This window comes from Pyxicephalus adspersus, chromosome 3, assembly GCF_032062135.1.
Source record: "Pyxicephalus adspersus chromosome 3, UCB_Pads_2.0, whole genome shotgun sequence".
NCBI lineage: Eukaryota > Metazoa > Chordata > Amphibia > Anura > Pyxicephalidae > Pyxicephalus > Pyxicephalus adspersus.
The window spans coordinates 35,199,412-35,225,558 of NC_092860.1; the positions used below are offsets into that span (position 1 = coordinate 35,199,412).

General features: G+C 35.7%; 1 protein-coding gene across 3 annotated transcripts in view; it reads right to left on the reverse strand.

Moving 5' to 3' along the window:
- The window catches only part of RFX3 (regulatory factor X3), a 140,302-nt gene that overhangs the window by 35,454 nt on the left and 78,701 nt on the right, over window positions 1–26,147 (reverse strand). For all 3 annotated transcript variants that reach the window (XM_072404211.1, XM_072404213.1, XM_072404212.1), the window contains 3 exons: window positions 16,171–16,268; window positions 13,235–13,493; window positions 5,449–5,523 (listed from right to left, as the gene is read on the reverse strand). In XM_072404211.1, coding sequence (XP_072260312.1) covers window positions 5,449–5,523; window positions 13,235–13,493; window positions 16,171–16,268 — 432 coding nt within the window. The remainder of the gene's footprint in view (window positions 1–5,448; window positions 5,524–13,234; window positions 13,494–16,170; window positions 16,269–26,147) is intronic.

A 26,147-nucleotide genomic window follows, 5' to 3' on the forward strand; every position in this document is an offset into this window, starting at 1 on the left:
ATGAACATAAAAGATAAAGCATCAAGATCAAAGAGTCTTGGCTCCTGCATTTAGAATTCATGATGTTTTGCAGGAAAAGAGAATGCAGGTGAGGATTGATATTAGTATCACAAAAGAGCCTCTTGTAGAAGAAGACACAATGCAGACCATGAATTTCCCATATCATTAGTATTCTCTTTGCTGTAGAAGGGGTAGCTGCCAAGGCATTGCTCCATGCCCAGTATTCTTGCAGAACTACTATTTTTTATCTACAACCAGCTTGCAATACCTTTTAACATGAACAACATGATTAAACAGCACTTTTCAATGATTTGTCTTATTAAGGGGACATGCTTGGTTTACTAAAATTGGAGAAAAGAAAACCATAATGGCGCAACCCCGCAGCCCTATTGTGTTGAACCAATACCATATTAAAATTATAAAAAGCTACAATTTTTTGTGTACATTACAACAATTGCATTACATTTTACCTAAGTCTGTGTGGCAGGTGCAGCATGTTGGCAAAGCCCCAAAATAATAAATATATAATCACATTCACTAGTGTTTTATACCTGACCTGATCTAAACTAAAAAAAAATATTGCAAGCAGGCATGTTGTTTATTGCAGGAGGGACAGGCCACGTTCCTTGATGCAATAAAATACAGTTACTTCAAGCCTGGCCAATTAAGCCGGCCAAAGATTCCAAACCTGAACAAGACCGGATGAAGAAGACAGCGAGGCATGATGGAGCGAGGACAGGTGATCCGATTTAAAATTTTTAAAACATTTTTTAATGTCTCTTCTGCAATAAAAGCCCTGCCCAGTCGCATTTTTTTTATTTCAACTTTAGTTCTGCTCTAACTTGGAATTTTATGTGAATACCTAAATAAACAGATAATAAATATATAATTTGTTCCAAAGATAACCAGGCAAATAAGGGTGGATATGGCTATTTGGCATTATAGAAATGTACTGTGGCTGTACCTAATTATAAATAATTTAGAAGGTTTACATATAGTATATGTATTTTAACTGTGTATTTTACTTATTTGCAACAAGACCTGTTTTTTCTTTTATTATGCAAGTAAAAATCCAATAGCCAAAAAAATATACAGAAATAATTAAATCATGCACAGACAGACAAAACTATTTTTTTTAACAATGTCAGTGTGTATTCTTCCTGAAAACAATAGTGTATGATTTGCCCTATGTTTTAAGGCTGCATACATCAAAATAGTACAAACGTCAAGTGGACTTAATCATAATTTCAAGAATATGGATCAGCTAACACAGCATATTCTTTTGTACTTTAGATGTAATAGTAAATGGGCAGATAATTAGCAAATAATGAGCTTCAGACCAACACTGCGGCACACATATTTCTAGGTCTTAAAATGCCTAATGTTGGGCTGGTATAAAATGCATAAAGCCTACAATCCTAACCCATAACCTGGCATAAAAGCACAGCAGACTTGGCATGTACTGATAAAATATACATTTCTGAACAACACTCATTCCTAGGGTATGATGATCTGTAAGAATTATAGGAGAAAAAAAAACTGGTTGGACTATTGTGTTTGCAAACTTGCAAAAGTCATTTTGAAACAAGTATATATACATATTTTTGATGGCATGTAGATGGTCATCATATAAGAACTATAAAACATAAACCCATTACTACTTATACAGCTAAACTACCAGAGGTAGGTGAAAAGACATAATCTGATATCAATCTGTGTATTCAACGCAAAAATATTAGTCAATTGCAATTAAGGTTGTAGATGAATAAAATAGTGATAAGATACATAATGAATTTTTTATCTAAAAAAAATCTAAACTTATTAGTTACAAATAATGTATAAATGTTCCCATTAACTGTTCTGTTGGCATACAGTGAAAAACTATCAAGCACTTGAACTCTCAACCCGTGGTCAAGGTTTACAGAATATTATTTATCGCATATTATACAAGAAAATCTGATGGCGAGATCAATTATATTCTTTGACCTATGCATGTAATCTGTGTTAATTAGACTACGGATACATTTGGAAAGGTGAACAGTGTCTTGCTTACCCCCAAACAAGTCTGATAAGAACAAATTCCCTATTTAGAGAGAATGAATGCACTGGATGGATAATGAACTATTCCTAATTAGTCTTTAATAATAATGCACAGTACAGTCACTAGTCTTAATAAAATTCCCAGTATACTTTGTACAGAGTACAGCTAAAGAAAAAAAAACAATACTATTTGGTAATGGTAACTGTAGAAGGCCAATAAAACAAACATTTTTTAAATGAACCATTCAGTGGCACGATAATTAATACATAAAAATAGCCATACAAATGTTCTGTGTACAGAAGTTTAGTTACACAGAAAACGTTTGGGAGGAGCGTCCACATCGGACGTACAATTTTGTTGTATTGACCATTTAAATATTATTTAGCTGTGCCGTTGTTCAAGTTCAACTTTTCCCAAAATCATTATAACAGAAGCATGTGTTAAAGGAAACCTTTTCTTAACAAGAATGTCTAATCTACAGGTAGTCCCCGGGTTACATACGAGATAGGGACTGTAGGTTTGTTCTTAAGTTGAATTTGTATGCAAGTCGGAACAAGTACATTATTTTAGTAAATGCAATTAGGACACATGTTTGTCTCAACATATTATTAGGCAGTGAGGTGTCACTTTTTGCAAAAAATCCTCACTGAGTTTATCTAAAAGAAAGCAAAAAAATAAAAAAAATAAAAAACTTTATGGAGCCTGGATATTCATTAACTTCTGGAGCAAGGTGTGCTTTAATATGCAAAAAGAAACAACTACAGAGTTTGTCTTGGTCATTAAAGAGTAACAAGAGGCAGTAGAAAGAGCTCACCCCTAAGATCACAGACAAGCCCAGCTGTGTTTAGCAAAAGATTTCTGCTGCAAGTCATGCAAACTGCCCCATCCAAGCCTCCATCTTCCACAGGAGCGATGTTGGATGTCCTTAACCCGGGGACTGCCTGTATTTACCTTCCACCTGATGCCATATAACCATATGCTTCAAATTCTATTATTTTACACTTTCCTATTACTGAAGGTGAGTTATGTAGGAATCAGACAGTCAGTCAAATAATGGTGGGGGATGGTTTATGGTAAAAAAAAAAAAAAAATAATGGAACTTTTACGTGATGGCTTCACTTTACTATTCACACAAAATATGCACCAACACGCCATATAAAATGTACTTGAAAACTAACACACAAGGTTTGTACATAGCAGATTATAAATGTTATTAGTGTGTTTAATTTTTTCAAGAAAATGTGTATATATTATATAATAAATTATAAAAGCAAGAGCTGTCACGGAATTTGAATCCATAAAACCCTGTATTTGTGCTTAACTGGCACAGGTATTACAGATCTGATAGCATTTAAATTCACATTTATATGGCAAGCTTACACCTTAAACGCCTTATCTGATAAACTGCAACAACTATTAAACACCTCATCCAAAGTACAAAGACCTACAATACTACTTTAATTTCCTGATATTCTTTACTCAAATGTATATGATAAATATACATATATGGTGAAGAGAATGAATCCTGAAGCAGTATCACTGCAAAAAAAACCCTAAAATGATTACATTTGTTACTATTTTTTTGCATAAGTTATCTATTCTGTTACTTTAAAATAGAATTTTCTTTTAGATTAGAGGCCGTATTACCCTGGTAATGCATGCAAAATGGGAATGTATCATTATACGCCAAATGACCTGGTATACCTTAATGAGAAAAGCAGAACATGCCTTTTGTCTTATGAGTGATATTAATGGTTTATCAGACTCTTCTCCATACATTGCATGCTGTGGCATTAAGCTCATGTAATATATTGTTCAGAAGTTTCCTTCCCAAAGCAAGATATTTCCAGAGCTACCTATAAAGCTTTTCTTTACAATACTAACATGCAATGGAAACAGACATTATTTTGAGGATGACTGACTACAGCCACGGATGACAATGTAAAGTCATATCATATGCCTATTGGAAAGGTTGAACATGCAACCTCTTATAACTTATTCACATCCATGTTAGAAAAGAAAGGTCACGCTGTGGTTCAGAATGCCTTTAAGGAATATTCGGGGGTGATACATACACCTCATTTCATGAAGATGCATTAAACCCATTCAAGTGGATCCTTATAGGGACTGGAGCCACTTCATTTTTATTTGTTTTGGTTTTTGAGTGTGGAAGAGTAATTGCACTACTAGGTTTTGTAATAACTACACTTTGAATTTTGAAAAGGAGGGAGGAATTTATGGTACCACAATTAGCAGAAAAAATAAAAATACTTATTACTTGCCAATCCCTGGTGTCCGAGCAGAGCCAGGTATGCTTAGCTCACCCCAAGAATGGAAAGAATAATGTCAGATAATCTAATCAAGATTTATTCTCTCTGAAGAAGCAAATTACTAACCATGAACCAAAGTATAAACTAAAGTAGTTTGTACATAATAAATACCAACTTGTACTTAAAGGGTGCATGGCAATGCAAATCTACTATAGCTGTAATGCTTTGTTTTTAAAAGTATATAAATATATTGATATTTCCTACTAACCATGATTGCGTAAATGTTTCCCCATTTTTGAAATGTACGGTGCAAGAGGTGCAAATTATTTTAGGAAGATAATGAAGGAATAAACATATGGGGCTTTAATAATGTCTGTTTCCTCAACAGGGAAACTTTTTTTTGTTTTGTCCTAGGAGTAGAAAGGGGAAATTGAGCTTTAGACATTTTGTCGTGTTTTAGCTATGTATCAGTTTGCAGTCTAAGACAGAGATATACTAGCTTGAAGACCTAATCCTACAAAATATTGTTGAAGTGGACTAAATATGTAACAAGGTATGTCCTTACATAAATCGTTATAACTTTATTGCTTCTGGCCCTTTAGACTGAAATAAAACAGACACGGAGTGAAAGACATGCTACACAGGTAAAACTTAAGTTGTCAATCCAACAGCACCTCCTTCCTTCCAAGGTTCCATCTGTTAATTCTGTTTTGTAACATTACAAAATACAATATCATACAGCAAACAAATCGGGTTTAATATAAAGTCAAATCAGTTTGTATTAGAATAATAAAATCAGTGCAATAATTTGATAGTCTGATTCACATAAAATAAAGTAAGGATAAAATAAGTAGTGTCTTGCAGTGTTTTTTTTGAAGACAACTCAAAAGTACAAGTCCCAGATACAAAATTTAATGTAACTACAAGTTAAGTAATTGTCAAAAGACATTTTTAGCTTGAAAGACTGACTCATTCTTAATAAAATGAGATAACATATTGACACTTTTTTTTTTGAAAGGATGCGTGACAAAGGAACTTGTGCTTTTGAGAAATGAAATGCACAAAATTATGAAGTTAAAAAAAAAAAGCCAGAAATCAGGCATGCAGAAGGAAGGTAGTAATAAAGGATAGACTTACATGGCTGTTGAGAAGTGAACTTCTGTGACTTGAAAGGCCGTCAGACTTTTGTAGTGTCTCAATCGCCATTTCAATCTGATAATAGAGGTTATTGAAAACAGGCTCAAGACAAGATAGCATTAAAAAGCAAAAAGCATCACTGACAATTTATTCAGAAAACTATTCAAAACAGTCAACAAATAAAAAGAAAATAAAACAAAGATAGCATGCAGTTCATTATCTTAGCACCCACCACCAAATCATAAAAGGAAGAGTCCTTGATAACACAAAAGCAACCCATAACCACATATAAAAATGGAAGAATTGTATAGTAAAAATATAATGTGGCATAAACTGGTAAGCTGGTTAGGCTACATACACATGAGCAATGGTTCTCGTCTGATAATAGGCTCAGGGCCGATATTGGACAAGAATCTTGTGTGTGTACAGGGCTTGTCGTGCATTTTCTGAATGACCGTCCTGGCGGATCCACGGACGATCGCAGTGCAAGTGAATTGGAGAGAGCGCAATCTCCCCCTCCCCTCTCCATAGGGCAGAACGGTGCTGTATGTACATGTTCATGCATCGAGCAGTCGTTTGTCGTTGGAAAGGATCGTAAAAAGATCCTTTCCAAAGACAATTATTGCACGTGTGTACGTAACCTTAGTGTAGACCTTGTGTTAACATACATGTAAACCCAATCTCTTACATTTCATATAAACTTGGTAAAGTTTTTCAAAATCTTTTTAAATGTGCAGCTTTTATTAAAATAATACTTTGTGATTCTGCTATGAAGGCCCTTTTGCAGACACTACCTGTTCTAGGGTGCAAATGCAATGGCGCACCAGTGCAGTGGAAAAGACAAGTTGTGCTGCTTCACACTGCACAGGTATGATACACCATTTCTTGAGTGCATGAAGACAGAAAGTGGCTGCAAAGAGGCTCAGCAGCACTGACATTTAACAATGCATGAAAATTATTAAAACCAAGTACTTTTTTTTAACAAAAACAGCAATAGTTTTTAACGTACAATGCTTCTAATTTTCATTAAATTAGGGTTTACATATACGTCACACACCATTGATGCAACACTGGTAAAACAGATAAGGCCAGCATGATTGGTGGTTATAAACAGATTTACAGCTCTTGAAAAATCTAAACAGGGCAACCTAGGATGGACACAATTTTGCTCTAATGAGTAATTTTAATTAGTTTCTGTGGTAAATCCAAGCACCACTCTAATTTATTTATTTATTTTTTGTGACTTGATTGTCCGGATGAGGTTATATGCAGTACTGTACAAGCCTCCTTGAATTCTTTATTATAAGCTTACAAAGCTAGCTTCTTAAATATATGTCTCCTACCAGGTTTCTCATCTGAGATCTCTCTCAGGAGATACATGAATAGGCACAAAAACTTTTATGGATGAAAAAATACGTCAATTTTTTTTTTTGAAGAGTCTAAGAAGTCCATAGGCAGACATTGCATTTCCAGTAAAACCTTGTTGATCTACATAGCAGTGTTTATGATCACTACTTAATTCTCTGGACAGCAACAACTCATCACATACATTTGACCTCATCAGGGAATGGGAATTATTTTTAGGTGTTTTCTTATGTTCTATGTTTTTTTTTTTTTTTTAAGAGTTCATTATGAACTCCATCTCTGTGTCAGAGGCACTCATTGGGCCTGAATAATTAAAGCTCTCTAAGGCTGGAGAGGATACACTTTCATCAGTGAAGCTGGGTGATCCATCAAACCTGAAATGGATTTGGTCCAGGATTGAAAACATTTGCTAAAAAACAGCAAATGACTTTTAGGAAAATCCATTCCTTTAATAAACCAGCCCAATTGTCTCAATTAATGAATCCCAGACAAGCTAATCATTGTACACCTAAACTTTAAATGGCTTCCGGTTAAATTCCCATGTTTATTCCACCCACTCAGTCCAGACAACAGTCCATACAATACAGATAACAGCCTAATTAATTGTACACAAACCATTTCTATGCTAAACAGATGTCAAAAGTAATCACTTGATTCAACACCAACTGATAGTTGGCTCTATCAATCCATTCAGTTAATGTCAAAAATTGAACACATTGAACACCTTTGACTGTCACTGAGAAAAGGTAATGCTGTGTATAGTTTAAAAAGAACAACACTTATAATGCTTCTGTCAATCACAGATCTAAGTTTTCTTGCTCTTGAGCAACTATTCAGTGTAATTACCAGAATTTTCCAACCCATCTAATCAGTTTAAAGTTTAATGCTATCAATTCTGGTAAAAAGAATTAAAATATTGTAAGAAAAAAAAGTTTGCTAAATGTGATCAAAATATTGGAATATTTGGTTTAATAATGATTAGGATCAATGAGTGTTTGGCCTGAATTAGTTGACTAGTGAAAAGATCTCAGACCCCAAAGTCCTAAGAGCTCTAAGAGTATGGAAAGTTGAGGACATAACACTTTTATATGTCGTCGTAATGTAAATGTGGGTTTGTTTAATGTCATTACATTTGGATTACAATGTTTCCAAATATATTAACCAGATTGGTGGTTTTTCAAGACTATACTAGTTCAAAAATTTTAAATTTATCACCGTTTGGTTACTATAAAGTTTGCTTTTCACAAGCTCCTTCTCCTACCAAAGATATATACATTTTATCTACTTTTTGTCTACTCGTGTTTTTGGTCAATTTGTCACAGATCCAACTAGACATGCTCACTCCTGTCCTATCCTATTTTTAACAATCTTTTACATGGCAGTCTGTTTTAAAGGGCAGGCTGTCACATGGCTCCATCACTCTAACAGGGCAGAAATGGCATGATCATCAATACAAGAAATTTTACACAACAGTTTCTATTTTAGAATGCTATTTCTCTATTACATGGGTTTGGTCTGTCCCTTGCACTTCAGTAGTGACTTTAGTGTTTTTTGAAATATAAAACATTTACAGTACTTGATGCTTAGCTCCTTTTGTGCCCAGCATATTCAATATTTATCTGAATCACATCAACACTATTGACGGGAGACAGAGTTATAATGATTTTAAGAAGAGCTGAATTTAAGTAAGTGGGAAGAGCTGCAAGGGTTGAGAGGTGTCTGGGGCTTTTGCTAGATGGTGCTCTGTGTCACCTTGCTTCAGCTTTCTGTGTTTTGACAGAAGAGAAGAGGAGAGCGGGCTATAGTAATAGGTTTTCAGACAGGTAACTCATTGAGAGTGAAAGAAAAAGGAAATTGGACAGTGTTAGAGAGCATTTTTTGTAAGCCTGACAAGGCTTCATAGTGCTTAGCGGCTTGACACTAAAATGATGCCAGTAAAGCCTTGCTCTGAATGTCTTCTACTATTTTTAGTGCAGAAGATATAATAATTTCTTCACTTGAAGGCGATCATAAAACTATTAGCAAAAATTAGAAAGGTCCATTAAAAAAAAAAAAAATATATATATATATATATATATATATATATATATATATATATATATATATATATATATAAATATAAAAATGTTTAATGAAATTAGGTAGTGTTTAAAAATGTCTTACTTGTTTGGAAATGTGAAAACATCAATGGAAAAAGTTATTAGTTAATTTAAAATGCATCTACCTGTAAAAAAAAGCAACCTAATGTAGTGTTGAAGTGTGGACTGTAGAATGTAGCTTTTTTTTTTTTTTTTTTTTTATATAAATTTGTAACTGCTAGCTTTGAATTAACAATAGTGTTGTTTGTACAATTAATGAGAGTAAGCGGGCTCCAGGAGTCTGATTGCATTCTCAAGGTTGACAGGTTTACAATGCATTCGGAGAATCAACAAAGCTGGCACTTGGGGTCTTGGAGAAAAGCACATCAACATTTGAGATTCCAATATGAAAACAAGTAAGCACAACTTAAATCCACAGACACATAGTATTGTTCCATGACATACTTTCATTGTATGTAGTGATTTGTAGTTTTTAAGCCTAAACATAAGGTAACTTAAAAGTCAAGTTAGGAGAAAAAAAGGGACATTAAATTGCATTAGAAAGTGAGTTATCACTGAAAAAAGTATAAACATATGTTAGAGTTTTAAACAAAATTAGATCCCTATGCTGAACTATAGTTGGACTTGTCAGTTCATCTCCAATAAGGAGCTTTGCACTTGTAATTTAACAGTGATAGAGCCAAGTGTTGCCAATGTCACCAGCATTTTAGTTTGGGAGAAATTATTTGTGGTATAATTCAGCGACTTTGCTATATTGGGCCTCATTTATGAAAGCTTTCCAAGACTGGAGAAAATAGACTATCATGGGTGAACCTGAGTGACCCAGCTGACCTAAAACAGATCTGCTCCTGGATTGAAAATATTTGCCAACAAATTTTCAAATTCACTTTAGGAAATCCATTCTAGGTTTGCTGTATTACCTACAGTTACTTCCATTAATATTTGGACAGAGACAACTTTTTATCTCATTTTGGTTCTGTACATTACCACAATTAATTTTAAATGAAACAACTCAGATGCAGTTGTAACTGCAGACTTTCAGCTTTAATTCAGTGGGTTGAACAAAAAGATTGCATAAAAACTAAAGCCTTTTTTTTTTACACTTTCACTTCATTTTATGGGTGCAAAAGTAATTGGACAGTTGACTAAAAGGCAATTTCATGGGCTGGTGTGGGAAATTCCTTTGTTATGTCATTATCAATAAAGCAGATAGAAGGCTTGCTCTCCATGCAGGTGAAACAAGGCATCCTTAAGCTGCAAAAACAGAAAAAACCCATCCGAGAAATTGCTACAATATTAGGAGTGGCAAAATCTACAGTTTTGAACATCATGAGAAAGAAACAAAGCACTGGTGAACTCAGCAATGCCAAAAGACCTGGACATCCATGAAAGGCAACAATGGTGGATGATCGCAGAATCATTTCCATGGTGAGGAGAAACCCCTTCAGAACTGCCAACCAAGTGAACAACACTCTCCAGGAAGTAGGCGCATCGATATCCAAGTCTACCATAAAGAGAAGACTGCATGAAAGTAAATACAGAGGGGGCACTGCAAGGTGCAAGACACTCATAAGCCTCAAGAATAGAAAGGCTAGATAGACCTTGCTAATAAAAAAAAAAAAACATCTAAAAAAGCCAGCACAGTTCCGGAAAAACATTCTTTGGACAGTTGAAGCCAAGATCAACCTTTACCAGAATGATGGCAAGAAAAAAGTATGGAGAAGGCGTGGAACAGCTAATGCTCCAAAGCATACCACATCACCTGTAAAACATGGCGGAGGCAGTGTGATGGCTTGGGCGTGCATGGCTGCCATGGCACTGGGACACTAGTGTTTATCCATGATGTGACACAGGACAGAAGCAGCCAAGTGAATTCTGAGGTGTTCAGAGACATACTGTCTGCTCAAATCCAGCTAAATGCAGTCACATTGATTGGGAGGCGTTTCATAATACAGATGGACAATGACCCAAAACATACAGCCAAAGCAACCCAGGAGTTTATTAAAGCAAAGAAATAGAATATTCTTGAATTGCCATGTGAGTCACCTCATCTGAACCCAATTGAGCTTGCATTTCACTTGTTGAAAACTAAACTTTGGAAAGAAAGGCCCACAAACAAACAGCAACTGAAAGCCACTGCAGTAAAGGCCTGGCAGAGAATTAAAAGGAGGAAACCCAGCATCTGGTGATGTCCATGAGTTCAAGGCTACAGGCCGTCATTGCCAGCAAAGGGTTTTCAACCAGGTATTAGAAATGAACACTTTAATTTTCAGCTTTTATTTTGTCCAATTAATTTGTCCCCTGAAATGAAGTGAATGAGTTAAAAAAAGGCTTTAGTGCCTTACATTTTTATGCAATCTTTTTGTTCTACCCACTAAATTAAAGCCGAAAGTCTGCAGTTCTAATGCATCGGAGCTGTTTAATTTAAAATTATTGTGGTACAGAACCAAAATTAGAAAAAAGGTCTCTGTCCAAATATTTATGGACCTAACTGTAGATTCTTCCATGATAGTCTATCTTCTTCAATTTTGGAGAACTTAAATACATCAAGCACATTGTCCTAACAGCAGCAATTTTAAACTTTAATAAATAAAACATATATTTAGATCTGATATATTTAATAGCATGAACATCAAAACTCCATTATAAATTTCATATAAGCTACCAAAGGTTTTGGTGGCCTGCTCCTAAGAAAATATTTTTTTGTCAGAAACTGAACATATGCATTTCTATTGTAAACCTAGGTGAATAATAACCCACAAAAAGGTTAGAGCATTTTGAACTAAAGCTGAATATAATTAGGTTCCAGTGTAATAAGTCTGAATATTTATTCAACAACGCATTCATCTATAAAGATTCTTTTTCATTATACCAACAACATGATTCATTTCAGTTCACTATCAGTTGGGATTTGACCTTTATATCTAATAATCCTTTATTTAACCTTCTGCTGTACATAAAAATTGAAGTGCACCATCACAGCATGATGGGTTGCAAACGATCAAAATCATTTTGGGATTTTTATATAATTTCTAAGTATGCAGAAAATGTTCCAATTAAATGTGTTGCAGAGTCTAAGGTGAGAAGCTCCCTTCTGCATAAGAATAACTAGCTGTATCAGAAAAAGTGATCAAGATTGGGCAGGGAAGACAAAATTGTCTTGCAGTTTCAATTCATAGCTGTATGAATAATTTTACCCTGCAATTTATACAATTATATCTGGTCTGGAAAGAACATTGAATCAATACAACTATATTTAACCCTCTGGATTAAACAAAGAAGCCCAAGGTGCAATAAAGTAGCTGGTGGGTTATATTGAAAAGTTTCCGAACCCAGTTGAAGGTTTCTTTGACTTTTACCAAAATACTCTAAAAACAGGTGCAGGTAATTACTTGACAACTATCATCATGATCAAATCACCATTTTTTTATATTTCTGACTGGATTTCCTTGCTGCTACTGGAAAAGGATGTATTAAAAGCAGCCACAAAAATACTACATTTTATTATTACCTCGTATTTTAATGCACTATGGCACAATGAAAGATAGAAGACCTTAATGGTCACACAGACTTTACAGTATGCTTAATCTTCAAATTCAGTAAATTATTTTCAGAACTCTTCCACTACTAAACCGTTACTAGCGTTGCTTACATTTATCACATTGCTACCTTTAACAAATATAGTATATAGATCCGTATTTGGATGGCCTTACTCACTCCTTATTAATAGATAATCACTATTATGACAAAGCAATATACAGAAATTATTATTTTTTTAAACATATTTCCTATGTTTATTCTAATCAATTTTCATAATAAAGTCAATTCATTTTCATATCTGAAAACATCTGCGAAAAGATGCATAAATAATGCTACAGATGTTACTTGTTCTCTTGCTCCATAATCAGTGCCTTGCAAAAAAAAAAAAAAAAAGATTTTACAATTAGCCATAAACACTCCCATGAACTAAAATATCAAGGCCATCAAGTATATGAAAGTCTCATTAAAAAAGAACACCGCAAGAACAGTAAATTGGAAGAAAGTGAAGATCACAGATAAATATAATCTATTTGTAACTATTTCTTAGTAAGTTTTTTCTAGTAGATAAAGAAACATGGTTCAGCCAGAGACAAGTAGCTCCACGGTGACAAGCACTTTGTAACAATTACCAGGGAAAAATGATATGTGCTTGTTAGTTATCAGAAGGAAATAATACAAAGAGAATAGCCACATCTTTTCTGTCACTAACAGTTGCTAAGGAGAAGGTCAATGGTCTGTTCACACCTGTATCTTTTGTAAATTACATTTAACAATGCACTTACTGTTGCTGGAGAGGCGCGGGTTGTGTGACTCACAGAATGGCCTGAGTTTTCCATGGAGTTTCCAATCAGGTAAGTTCCACCAGTGCTGCTAATGATTTGTCCTCCAGAGACCCCCATCTGAATTGCTCCAGTGCCCACCATGTTGTGAGATGAGACCACGGTGGTCACTTGTGCAGATCCACCCTGGGTGTCAAAGTAACTGCCCCCTGTGTTCTGGCTGTACATTTGAGTTTCTGTGTAAGGGTATGTTGTTGTCCGGCTACAGGAAACAAGACAAAACACAGGAAAGAAACAAAAATTAAAACAATAAATTGAACGTTTTCATAAAATGCTGTATTGTTAGTGTTTATGTCAATTAGGTCCAGAATTTTTGGATTACTAGTCAATGGTATGTAATTGTTGCATTCCAAAATACAAAAAGTCTTCATTGGATTAGGGGGTAACTAGGGCATGGGGTCAAGATACATTTTTTTTTCAGGCCTTTAAATTAATTAAATAATGATAACATTCCCTGAGCGAACTAATGTGTTGATCACAATTCTAGCCATGAGCTTCACAGCATATTCACAACACAGTCCCTCTTCATATCTGTATGAAGTCAATTATCTGAACAAGTTGCATTATATTGAATACAATTTAACACGGACTTGTACATTATTAAATAAGAAAGCTTTATTCTGCAAGCAAGAAAAAAATGGAAGTCCCTGAACCATAATTAACTCCTCTTGTGAATGATAATTGAAAACCATAAATAAGTTGCTCTGTTTCATTATTACATTACAAATGACATCCCCTGTTAATTTTCATGACCTCAAGCACTGTTATGAGATCTGCTTTGCAATGTGATAGAAAAGCATGTGAGCACGAAGCCACTAAAAAGCCATTACATTCTAATGGATGATGAGGAATACCCCATCTCTTTGTTTTGATATACGTTTCTTTACCACTTGTAGCTAAAGAACTTAAGTGCAAAACTACAACCTTATATTCATGGCAACTATTTGCAAACATATATTGAGTTGTGTGTGCTGCAGCTGTACATGATTCATGCACATGATGTATCCTAACTGGTCCTTGGAACATTACTAAATTAGCTGAACATCTGCCACCCAAATCCAGATTTAACAAAGCCCTGTTTTGTTATACATAAACAAGCCACACAGGACCAGGGCGGAAGTCACCTGCTCAATGATTTCCCCATTATTGAACATATCAGGTTATCTAATGCTTAGTCTAAGAACTAATGCATCCTAAAACCCTCCACATTACTATATTAATGGCCTTCTGTATTACACATTTTTTTCTTGAACATGATGCACTTTAAAATGCAACAGTTTTCTTTATTACAATAATGTCTAGTAATAATTGGTGATAAAACCACAACTGCTAAGACACATGTTGGTTTTTAGAAATTAAAATAAAATATTATCAGCAAGGGTGTGAAAAAAGTCACCATATAACTACTTCATATAGATTCCTCAGGAAGAAAGCACCAAGAAACAGTATTTAACTTTAGGACAGGCAGCTGAAAGAAGAGTAGACTTGTTTCTTGGAGAAAACAGTTTTAGGATTTCTCAACAGTTTGATGATTACATGCCTAAACATCACAAAGTTAAGCTACCTACATACGCCAGAGGATTCTTGTCCACGAGAAACAGGCGAACACCTGACATGTGTACAGCGGTTCCCCGATGCCACAACTAATTGTCTGAAGCAACCAATTGGGAACAGCCACTACCCACTCTTAAAGAGCAGGGCACAGCAAGAAGATGCTCAATCATCTGTCACTGGAAATGATCACAAATGATAATTTCCAGCAACAATTATGCGGCTTTTAATTAGGTTAAAGAATGATAACCACTCCCTAAACCTGCTGTCAATCTAGAGAAAGGTAAAAAAAATTGACAAATCAAATTACAGTCTGCATCAGCTAGAAAATCCTTCCCAGCCTCCAAGGCAATCTGATTTTTTTTCCTGTTTTTTTCTTGAATATAGATGATAACTTAATGTCTTCTGTAGGGGGAGAAATAATGAAGCTGATTCACCAAAGAATTTGAGAATGTTTACACATAAAAACAAACACCTTTAAATTCCTAATAATTAGAACCATTTTTTGGTAACTTTATCTGCACTTAATTGGATAACTGAAGTAAATCTTTATTATATTAAAATCTTTTTTTTTTTTTGTAATACAAGAAAGTATCTAGCTTGCTCTAGGATGCTGTTCTATCAGAACACTCCACTACTCATTCACCTAGTTTTACTACCCTAGTTTGCATAATGTATGCATGATTTAGGATCCCAGGTGAATGGCAAAACATGCTAGTCTATAGTAGCTGAACTTCATTAGGCAGATTCCATTTAGAACAAATCATCCCATCTATTGATTGTACTACTGGTTATTAGACGAATATATGCATTCAGCTTTAGTCATACTGAATATTTATCAGGGTCATAAAAGCATGTTAATGGTCACAAATGATAACTAGTCAGGTCCATTTTTCATGAGAGAAACAGGCTGCCATTGCTGATCCTTAATTCCAAAAATGCAAGTTGTCTGGCTATCTTTTCCTTTTGGACCTGTACAGTTGGTTTAATAAAGCCTGTGGGGTTTATTTAGTAAAGGCTGTTCTCTTAGCAAAGTGATTTATCAACTTGCAATGGATTTTTACTGACTTTAACAGTCAATCATGTGCTAGCATAAAACCCTTTTTTCCCCATTTCTGTGTATTTGATTTGTAATTTTTTGCAAAGTGAATTTTCACTACATTTACTACATTAGGTTAAATGAAAATTCTACCACTTCCTAGCACTAGCAAAGTATTGTTTTTACTTTGTTAGAACATCCTTTAAAAAAAAAAAAAAAAAAAAAAAAAAAAAAAAAAAAAAAAAACACAAAACCAAAAATACCTTCAAAATCAATCCTAAAAACTTACATTGCTCCATTTGTGTAGACGGCATCACTTCCTTCGACATATTGTACCTGTGCTGGGTAGACATGTTGCACCTGCTGAACAGTCTGTACTTGCTGCACCTGAAATGGTATAACCACATTGTTAATTAAAACTTAAAAATGTAGGGGTAGCTTTAACATTTAGTATGTTAATACTAAGTTTTACACCTTTTAACAATATAATTTCTCAGATAAACATCTGAAATTATAAGTCTCTGCTTTAGGTATATGACTTTAAAAAATCCTCCTTACTAATTTTAGTGAAGCTACTTCTTTGAAAGGAAAATAAAGAAACACTAATGAATCACATGGAATGTAGCTGCTTCTTTGCAGGGAAGGTAGTAAAGGTATTCCCTGGCAGAAGTAGTAGTAAAGCTACTCCATGGCATGAACCAGGGAAAGTAAAAATGCTCTTTTATCTTATATCAAGAAAAGTAGCAAAGTTACATCTAAGAAGTGAAGGTAGTAAAGGTACTCTCTAAAGCAGCCTTTCTCAACCTGGAGGAATGATTTTAAATAACTTTCAGGTCTCAGGAAACCCCTGGTAATATTTATTATATGCCCAGTTCATGGTACATTAGCCTGGTGGTCAATTAGATGAATGCCTCTTACATTGTTAGCCGGATGTAAAAATGCTACCGTTACAGATACCCAAATAGATCATTTGTGTCAGCGGTAACTAACCTGAGAGTCTCAAAATACTTTTTGTTTAAGGAAGCCCTAGCAGCCTCTGGAGGAATCCTAGACAAAACCCTAGCTGAGAAACATCACCTAAAAAAACACTGGAAGGGAGGGAGTAAAACAACTCCTTTGCCGGAAAAGTATGGAAGTCAGTTCAGAGTAGCTTCACTACCACTGCACTCATTCTCAGGTGCAGGTGTAGGTTAATGAAAAATTCAACTGAGATGCTCAGAATGAAGCTGAATGCACACATTTGTGAAAATGCTTTGTGGTAGGTTAAAACAATTCCTATAGGCTTTAGGCTCGCATCAATAGGCAAATCAGGCTTGCTTTTAAGTAAGTTCAGCACTTTAAATTAGTGGAAGAGTTTTCAATGCACCGACAGATGCATTGACCGGTTCTGCATTTTGTTTTCTTCTAACTTGCCTTGACTTGTTCTAAGCTGCACTTTCATTCTTCTGTGTGTGATAGGAAGCAACAGTTTAAAGAAAAACTGTGCATCACTATTTATCACAAAACATACTAAAGCCCAAGGCTCATTGTGCCAAAGACCTGTAACAATAATGCAGACCAAAAGTTTGGACTTCACAGTTAGTATCACAGTTTACTCCGAGTCATGTAGTACCTTACTATACAGCTATTACTTTTATACTAGGTGAAAGTTTAGGTACAGCAGTAGGTACATGACCACTCAGTGCACATTGAGATGCAAACCAGTACAGGACAACCAGTAGCACGAGTGAGATTTTTATGGTATAGACATTTCAGACAATAAGTAGAGTACAGTAAACCATACAGTACAGTAAAGGCCTGGTACAGTTTTCCTTGGTCATAACAATGAGTAAACAATCATCCCTGCAGTCAAAATAGCACATGTTCAAAGGGAACCTGTCACAAATAAAATACAGAGCAGCCTCAGCACAGGTCACAAGTTCGGTGGTTGTCATCCTGAAGCAGGCATCACTGCTCAGTAAGTCACTGACCTGGAAAGAGCATGCATGTATTAGGCTTTTCTCTCATCCCAATTAATGCATAAAGGGTTTTGTGACCTTGAGAACAGAAATAGCTGACAATCTGAGACTAACATTGTGTTAATAATCGGTGTCGTTTAGTTGTAACCTTCTTTTAGAAAGTGCAAGTTAAACTAAAATTGAGGCCTTCCTAGACTTCCTGCTTAGGGTTTTAGTTTTTTTTACAGGCATGGTTATTGTGTACATGTCCATCTAATAATTTGAGAATGCCTTCTATCTGATCGGGTTGTGAAGGTGGGTGGGGGGCACTCCCAAGCAGACCTGTTTCATGATTCTACCATTTGGAAATCCTGTGTATCTTAAGTGTCACCAAAAAGTCATAAATACAATTTAAAGATACCTGAAGTTAAATATTTAAGATAAAACATTAAGCAGTTAGAAAAGGTTTTACACAGCACAAAAAACAGATCCATAACACCTGCAAGTAGTAGATTCCAGCTGCAGAAGGTTACATAGTGATCACAGTAAGGTAAGTGTACGGCCTTTTTGTCTTTAGCACAGTTAGCAGTGTTTGCTAGAGAGCATAAGCAATTCAAAGACAGGAATTGCTTTGGAAAGTGAACCTGTCAGCAGCTTTAAGCATTTAAAAGAAAATGTACTCTACCTGATAGCAAATATCACATGATACCTATAAACTACGATATTGAGAAAATATTTTAAATATTTTGATTTAACTAGTTTAACTAGGTTACTGAGACTTGAACATCCTGACTGAATTCATGGCTAAGCTTGGCCAACTGTGATCGTCCCAATAACTGGAACTAGTTTAGGAGATTGATGTATGGCCATGAAAAGTAATAGCAGGTAGTGTCTGTATAGGCAGCACACAACGGTGGACATCAGAAATGGTTCCATTTGTAACAATATATAAAATGTTCCACTTAAACACAAACGACATGCAGCTATGCTCCCATTTTCTTGAGCCCCGTTATCTCTGACCTTAGTAAAAAACCAGGAAACAAATTTTAAAGGCTAACTATAAAAAACTGTAAGCCTATTCCTAAAATAAAAAGACTTGTTCTCCAAAGCCAAAAGTTAATCTGCCACTGCAAAAGAGAGCAAAGATACTCACCTTGACACCTCTGTTGTCCATGCAGCTAATCTCTAATGTAGGTTTGGGAAACTGGTACACAGCCATTTAAAGCAATTTTAAGCATGTACAACTTTATTTCACCTATTAAAACAGCTAATTGGATAATGGCAACCAAATATTAACACCAACCACATAGTTTATTAATGTCAACAAAAATTGGAAAGAGGGAGAATTGTATTGTATTTTTTTTAATGGAAAGTTCTTGAAAATATCTGAAATTTTCTGTGATCACATACTCAAGAAATTTTATTTCCCCTAATGCTTGCCAGCGATGTCCTGACCTTCTAGGCACATTTGTGTTCTTTTTTCCAACCAAGGGCACATAGGCTGGGGTTTTTAATACGGCACATCTGACCCATTTACAAGAAAACGAGAACTTCTTCCTATAAATCTAGTTTTATGAGAAAATTGAAGGCTTAGAAGAATAAGTATTTTGTTCAATACTAGCAGTAATAAAACTGGGACATCCAAAGAAAAAGAAAACAAGATATATGAGATCTCAAATCAGGCCAGATGGATGCAGATGTCTATTATTAATGTATGCTGACACATAAAGAAAGATAGAAATCTAAATAGCATAATTTAGGGCAAAGAAGGTATATTATAAGTAAATAACTAGGCAAGGCAGAATGATGCTGGTTGCTACCATACAACTTCCTAGAAATATATTTTTATTCAAAACTTTATATTGTTCAGATGCAGGACAGTTGCAGTAGCAACAAAATGTGTTATCTATAAAGAGAACTAAATATTTAAACAAAACAATTCAATACAAATATGCTTTTTTTTAAATAATTTCATTATACAACTAGCACAAGCACCTGGATCTGTTCTGATAAAACCATACCTCCCAACTTTCTAGACCAGGAAGGGCCACCACTTGTTAGCTCACTGTAAAAAGATAAATGCCACGTCCCTATTTTGCGGACCATAAAAAGAAACATACAAAACGCTTGGACTTTCATAGCTCCCCCCAGCCCCTTATGGGTGGGCGGGCCACCCAGCCGTCGTGCCCCCTCTGCCCGACTTTTATTCACAGCTCCAATCGTCTGAATGCACAACGGAGAGGCTGCTCGTTCTCAGCTGTCATCTGTTCAGAGGATTCCAGCTGCTGATTAAGAGCCGGGTGGGGAACTTTACACACACAGCTTTCACACTCGGTGGATAATTTCACAAGCAGTTTTTTTGCCCAGAGAATATGGGAAAAAATTGTGTTTTGTTTTTTAATTTTTATTTTTGGGGGGAGAACCCCTTCCCTTCCATCTGTACCGCCTTGGTGGTAAAGACTAAAGGGTAAATCGGCAGCCTCCTGGGGTATTTGTGTCACATATTCGAGGTGGCTGTGGGCTGCTTCTTTTTCAAAGCCCGAAATCGGGAAAGTATCATCAGGGGCTTTTCTATATTGCGTAATGAGATCAGCACTTGATGGAACAGAGCGCTTCGGAAAAAAGAGGGAAACTGAGCAAGCGTGGGACTCACTGGGCTCAGTTTGTGGACAGCTCAAGTTATTTTTTTTTTTCCACAAAAGTTTTGTGTTATACAGATATAGCGCTAGGAGGTGATATCTGAAGTTAGGCTGAATTCACAATGGCAGTAAGGTTCCATTTGTTGCATTTACCAGGAACCACTGCTGTTTAAAAAACTGCTTGGCCTGAAAAAGCCCAGCACATACCGCCTGTTACCAATCCCAGGCATTTAGCAGTTGCCAAGTAGTCACAGGGTAAATGGCCCAGTTTTTTTACTGCTAATGTGAACTAAGCATAACATGTTACACCACATTGAACACACTATTACACTACTACAAAGGATTACACTATTAAAACATGGAACACTAGGCAGTTGGATTAAAATACACAGCACTGGGCAGTTTTGGCATAATACAAAATTTGTTAAAAAATTGGGCATTTTAACAAGCCAGGCCATATAAAGTTAGAGCAAAGTATGGGGGGGGGGGGGGGGTAGAACACCGACACAGTATTAGGGGTTACTGGATACCTGTGGTATAAATAACTGGGAGCAATAAATTTGCGGTGTCTAGCCCCGTCCATTTTTTACCACCTGGCTACAGCTTCCCCCCACCTGACTGAAAGAAATTTCGTAAATTCACAGAGGAGGGAGAGCTAAAGATGGAGGTGCCTGGAATAATTATAAAGCAAAGAACAGATCAGTGGGACATTCTGGGACTCCTCGTAATCTGAGAGAAGGAAAAATGTACAGTGCCCACCATATTATTTGGGAGAAAGACACATTTTTCTTTGATTTACCCCTCAGTGTAAAAGTTTAAATCAAACCATTCAAATATGATGAACTTGTACATTCCAGACTTTAAAGACTTTGCAAACATTTCAGTTTCCCCGTGTAGAAATCACAAAACTTTTTATACATAGTCTACCTCATTTTAGGGCATCATAAAGTTTGGGAGAGCAACTTTGTTGCATAGCCCTTGCATGCATAGACTGCAAGAAGTCTGCAATTGACAAACATCACCTGATGCAGAGTATCTTTTCTGGAGAAGCTTTGCTATGCCTCTACCAACACCTTCCATGCCTGCTTGTTTTGGAGCTTGTTCATTTAAGCTGCTTCTTCAGCAGAGGAAGGTATGCTTAACTGAATTTAAATCAGGTGACTGGCTTGGCCATTCAAGAATCTTTCATTGTTTAGCTATGAGAATCTCCTGTGTTGCCGTAGATGTATGTTTGGGATCAGTGCCATCCAAAGATTTTGGAGGCATTTACTTGAACTTGATCAGATAAAATGTTTCTATACATCTCAGAATTCATTGTGCCACTCCCATCAGCAGTTATAACATCAATGAATGTAAATGTGGCAATACCCGTGACAGCTACGCATGCACAAGCCATAACACCTTCACCACAATGTTTACCAGATGAGCTGGTATGCTTTGTACCTAAGGCAATTCCTTAACACCGCCATACTTTCCTCTTCCGTCACTCTGATACAGGAGTAAACTTGGTCTCGTCTCAGTCCTAAACACCTTTTTCCAGAAGTATTTTTCTGCAAAAATGGCTATCCTGTTTTTGTGGTCAACTAGTGGTTTGCATCCTGCATCCTAAGACTTGCAATAGTGGTGAGAAGGTAGCAGTGTTGTTTAATAGTAGAAAATCATAGACATGAAAAAAATAATATTAATAACAACCGTTTGGCCAAAAATAAAACACAGAGGACAGATACACTGCTCTACAGAGATCCCTATTCGTAAAACAGGAAAACTGACAATTATTGCCTTTAAATCACATGGACCTGGAAGATTCCTACCAAGAAATGTTTGAGGGAATGTCAGATTCCCAGTTTTATAACTAGAGCCCTAAGTGTAACATGAGAATCATGCAGAACCTAGCAGATGGTAAGACTTGCCGATCTGCAACAGGTGTAAGCCTCAGGTTGCCTTCCTCTATAACAGAAATATAATAACTCTACTTCTGATCATGATCAGTGATCATTATTAACTGTATTTTCTTTATAAACCCTGTGTGTAATCATTCACTGTAGTATGTTTTATGACTCTAGGCTACTAAAAACTATTGTGAAATGAATACAGCTAATTGTATAACTGGGGGAAACATCGAGATGTTAGGGTTGCTAAATGAAAAAGCAAAAAAAAAAAAAAACATTTATAATACTGGTTTTAAAGCAGCTCCCACTGTCAGTCTCTGTGCGTGCAGCATCACTGGGAGGCTCGGCTGGGAGCTGTACCTGCTATGTGCAAACAAGTGACTCCTGAGATTTAAAAAAAAAAAAACATGTTTTCAGCAAGATCCAGAGACCCAGGAGTCGACTAGTGTGGGCTATTGACTTCAAATCCCAGCTATGCCTCCTACTCATACTCTTGGTCATTTTAATGTGATGTAAAGTAATTAAATTTCATTTTCATCATGTGGCCCTGACAATTCTGGAAAGAGTTTGCAAGTGGGTCCCAATGTCAGTCTCATGACATGTAGAAGGCATGACATACCAGCTGTGAGGGAAATGGTAGATGGTGAAATAGGGACGTAAAAGGCCATATATTACCTTTACTATAACCTACTACTTTAACAAAGCCTATGTATATTTAATTCTTTTACATGTAAAATATAGGCCAAAAATTATATATTATTCTGATTTTGAACACCTTAGCAGTTTATATTCCAGTAACTAAGCTTGCGCTTCTTAAAAGTTTTTTAGTATTAAGAACTAAAATAAAAAAGTGACCAAAACATGACAGCCAATAACTTTATAAATAATCAGTAACGCATTGGGTAAACCGAACAGGACAGAATGCATCTGATTATGGTCAGATATGATATAATATTAACAAGGTTTATTTGCTTCAGTGAGTAAGAACAAGTTTAAACATGCAAACTCTTGCAAAGTGATTGTTTTATCTGCAAGAAAAACACTTTATTATTTTTATGCGTCTTTAAATACATTTTCATTACCCTCATCAATTGTTAAATTATTTTTTGAGATGTTCCATAACTTAATAGTTTTAAGCCCGTATCTCCCAGTTTACATTTTGCTCCATGCCTCCAAAGGAACAAACTTTTTCAGATTTTGCCTACAGCTCCTTCTGAAGAGAAAATTGGATATTTAATGGTATATGTTTTACAAAGATATTTAGTTTCTGTGTAATAAGTGCTTATCTAGGAAAAACTTTTTTTAGTTTTTGAAATGGGAAAGTATTGGACTATGTAAAAAAGAAGTGTCACTATTGCAAAAGGCAAAAAAATCCTCCGATGGGGACAAAAGCCTAAGAAAGGCATTCTCCTTAATTTTAGAGATTTCATGTAACTTTCTTAAGTCTGGACTCTTAAACCTACCCAATGGTACAGAAGCAACAAACAATAACTAGAAATGGTTTATAAACTTGTCATATTCTTAAAAAAAAAAAAAGTATAGGATATACATGCACTTTATAATATACAAAACTAAAACATTTTGTACTACAACACTTTACAAAACACGAAGTAGAACAAAGGTAAAACCAAAAGTAAGTTACATTCCTCAGTAAACAAAGAACATGACATGGAAGCAATGTTGATACAATATAACCAAGATATGCAACTGGTACAATTTACAAAAATTATTACATTGTCTTCTTCAGTGAAAATTGAATGCACTACCACAGGGCTCCTAAATTCCTGAAGGATCCATAAGGTTGCAAAGTCCAGAATCCTTATCTGGTGTTTTATTTCACACTTGCCAGTGCTGTGTTTATTGCTAGAAGAAAAGTGTTGATGAGACATAACTTTTCCAGAGGGTTTGGTAGACATTGCAGACATCATGGTACTTTGTGTTGTGTTCTAGCTAAAACAAAATCAGGTGGACCCCTTTTACACCCCAAATGCAGTAGAAAGATACAACATGCTATTGCACTTTTTGAGCTAAAAATGAATATGTGATTTTTTTTTCATGCAGGCTAAAGCAACAGAATAATTTCAGTGCTGTCCCAGCTGCTCATATATAACAATATATAAACACCATTGCCTGGCAACAGTCTCCCCGGGCACACAGTGCTTAAATTTTGGAGGAAGGGGAGAAAGTTAGATGCTGGGAATATGGTAATTTCTTTCACTACAGGTGACAGGGAAGCAAAGAAAACAATAGCATATACAAGGGGTAGACAGGTGTTTAGGTTAAATTGTTTTTTTAGTCTGAATGGTCAAAAGTACTTGTCTTAAAGATTTAGGATTTACTACTATATTAGTTTTGCGATCTCTAAAAAGAATAAAAGATCAGTGTAGGAAATCAGTTTATGCATCCTAAACAGCTTAACAAAGCAAACAGTTCTATTTTTCTGTTACTCCTGTTAAAGGTAGGACCAAACTGAACATGTTTACACTATTTTAGATAAGAAATGTAGCCATTGGTAAATTGTTCTAGGAGAATCAACTTTGAGGCAAGATAAATGCCAGATAAATAGAAAGTTGGTTTCCTATTGATGCTATCCCTAGCACCTGGTAGTTGGAGAGTTTTTCTTTCCAAAATAAATGATAGAAAAAGTGTGTCTTCCAAAGTAACTGACCTATCCTTGCCCAAACATCTGAAATTAAAAATTGTCATTGTTATCACTTAATCTAATCCTAATCAGCCTTTCTTTATCTTTTTAACACTGGAACCCCTTGAATTACCTTTTAGGTCTTCAGGGAACCCCTGCTATGATTACCTCATCCACAGGACACAGTACATTAGTGTGGTGTTTAGTGGGAACAATGTCATCCTTGCAGATAGCTAAAATGATAATTGGTGTCAGTTAAACTGAACTAGGAGGCACAAATTGCTCATTACTCAAGGAACACCTAGCAAGGTCGGGAGGAACCCTGGTTGTGAAACATTGCTGTAAATTAATCTTTATCTAATATTTAACCTACTAAAAGCCTATCCTAAACTTTAATTCATAAACCCTTATCTCAAAGTTTGCATCTAGGCAGATGTTAGGGGCACATTGTGTTTTATTTAGGCAGTGCAATGACGGTGTAGCAGTCAAATTCAGTGAAAGAGTTTATCTGCTACACAATCCCTGTGTAGTGGGGCCCAGACTAGAAAAGGGAGAACAAAAAGGAGCCAATCAGAAATGGTGTAGAGTTCATGTGCCAACAATATGATAGTGGAATGTGTGATAAAGAGAGGAGCTTATCAATCTGTTGCTTCTCCTTCAAGGGCCAGAGTCAAAAATTTTTAAGGGGGAACTAAATCTATTTTTTTTCAAACTGTGAACAGGCAGATTTGTTTTTTTTGCAGGAGACATGCTGTGTGTGGGGCCTAACAATTCCTGGGAGAAAGAGAATGTGGTTGAAATCATGAAAATCGGTGAAATATATAGATAACCAGCAGGCTGAAAGGGGAGAGACAAAAAGTGCATGCTTGTCATTTGTACATAGTGATCTGTGACCTACAAGCACAATACTATTAGTATGTAAATGCTATGAATTGGGAGGATACTAATTCACATAATCCTGCCAGCTGTTAAGGTATTAGTTGCTGCTCCTAAATCCCAAAGAACCAAAGAACTTTAGCACTTTCTGATAATCATTGTCAGAAAGGAGTTCCATAACATCCAAGCACTTGATGACACCCCCCCCCCCAATCACACACAAACACGCATTCTTTTTCTACATTGGCAGAGGGTATAGAGCGGGGAAGGAATCCAATAGCTCT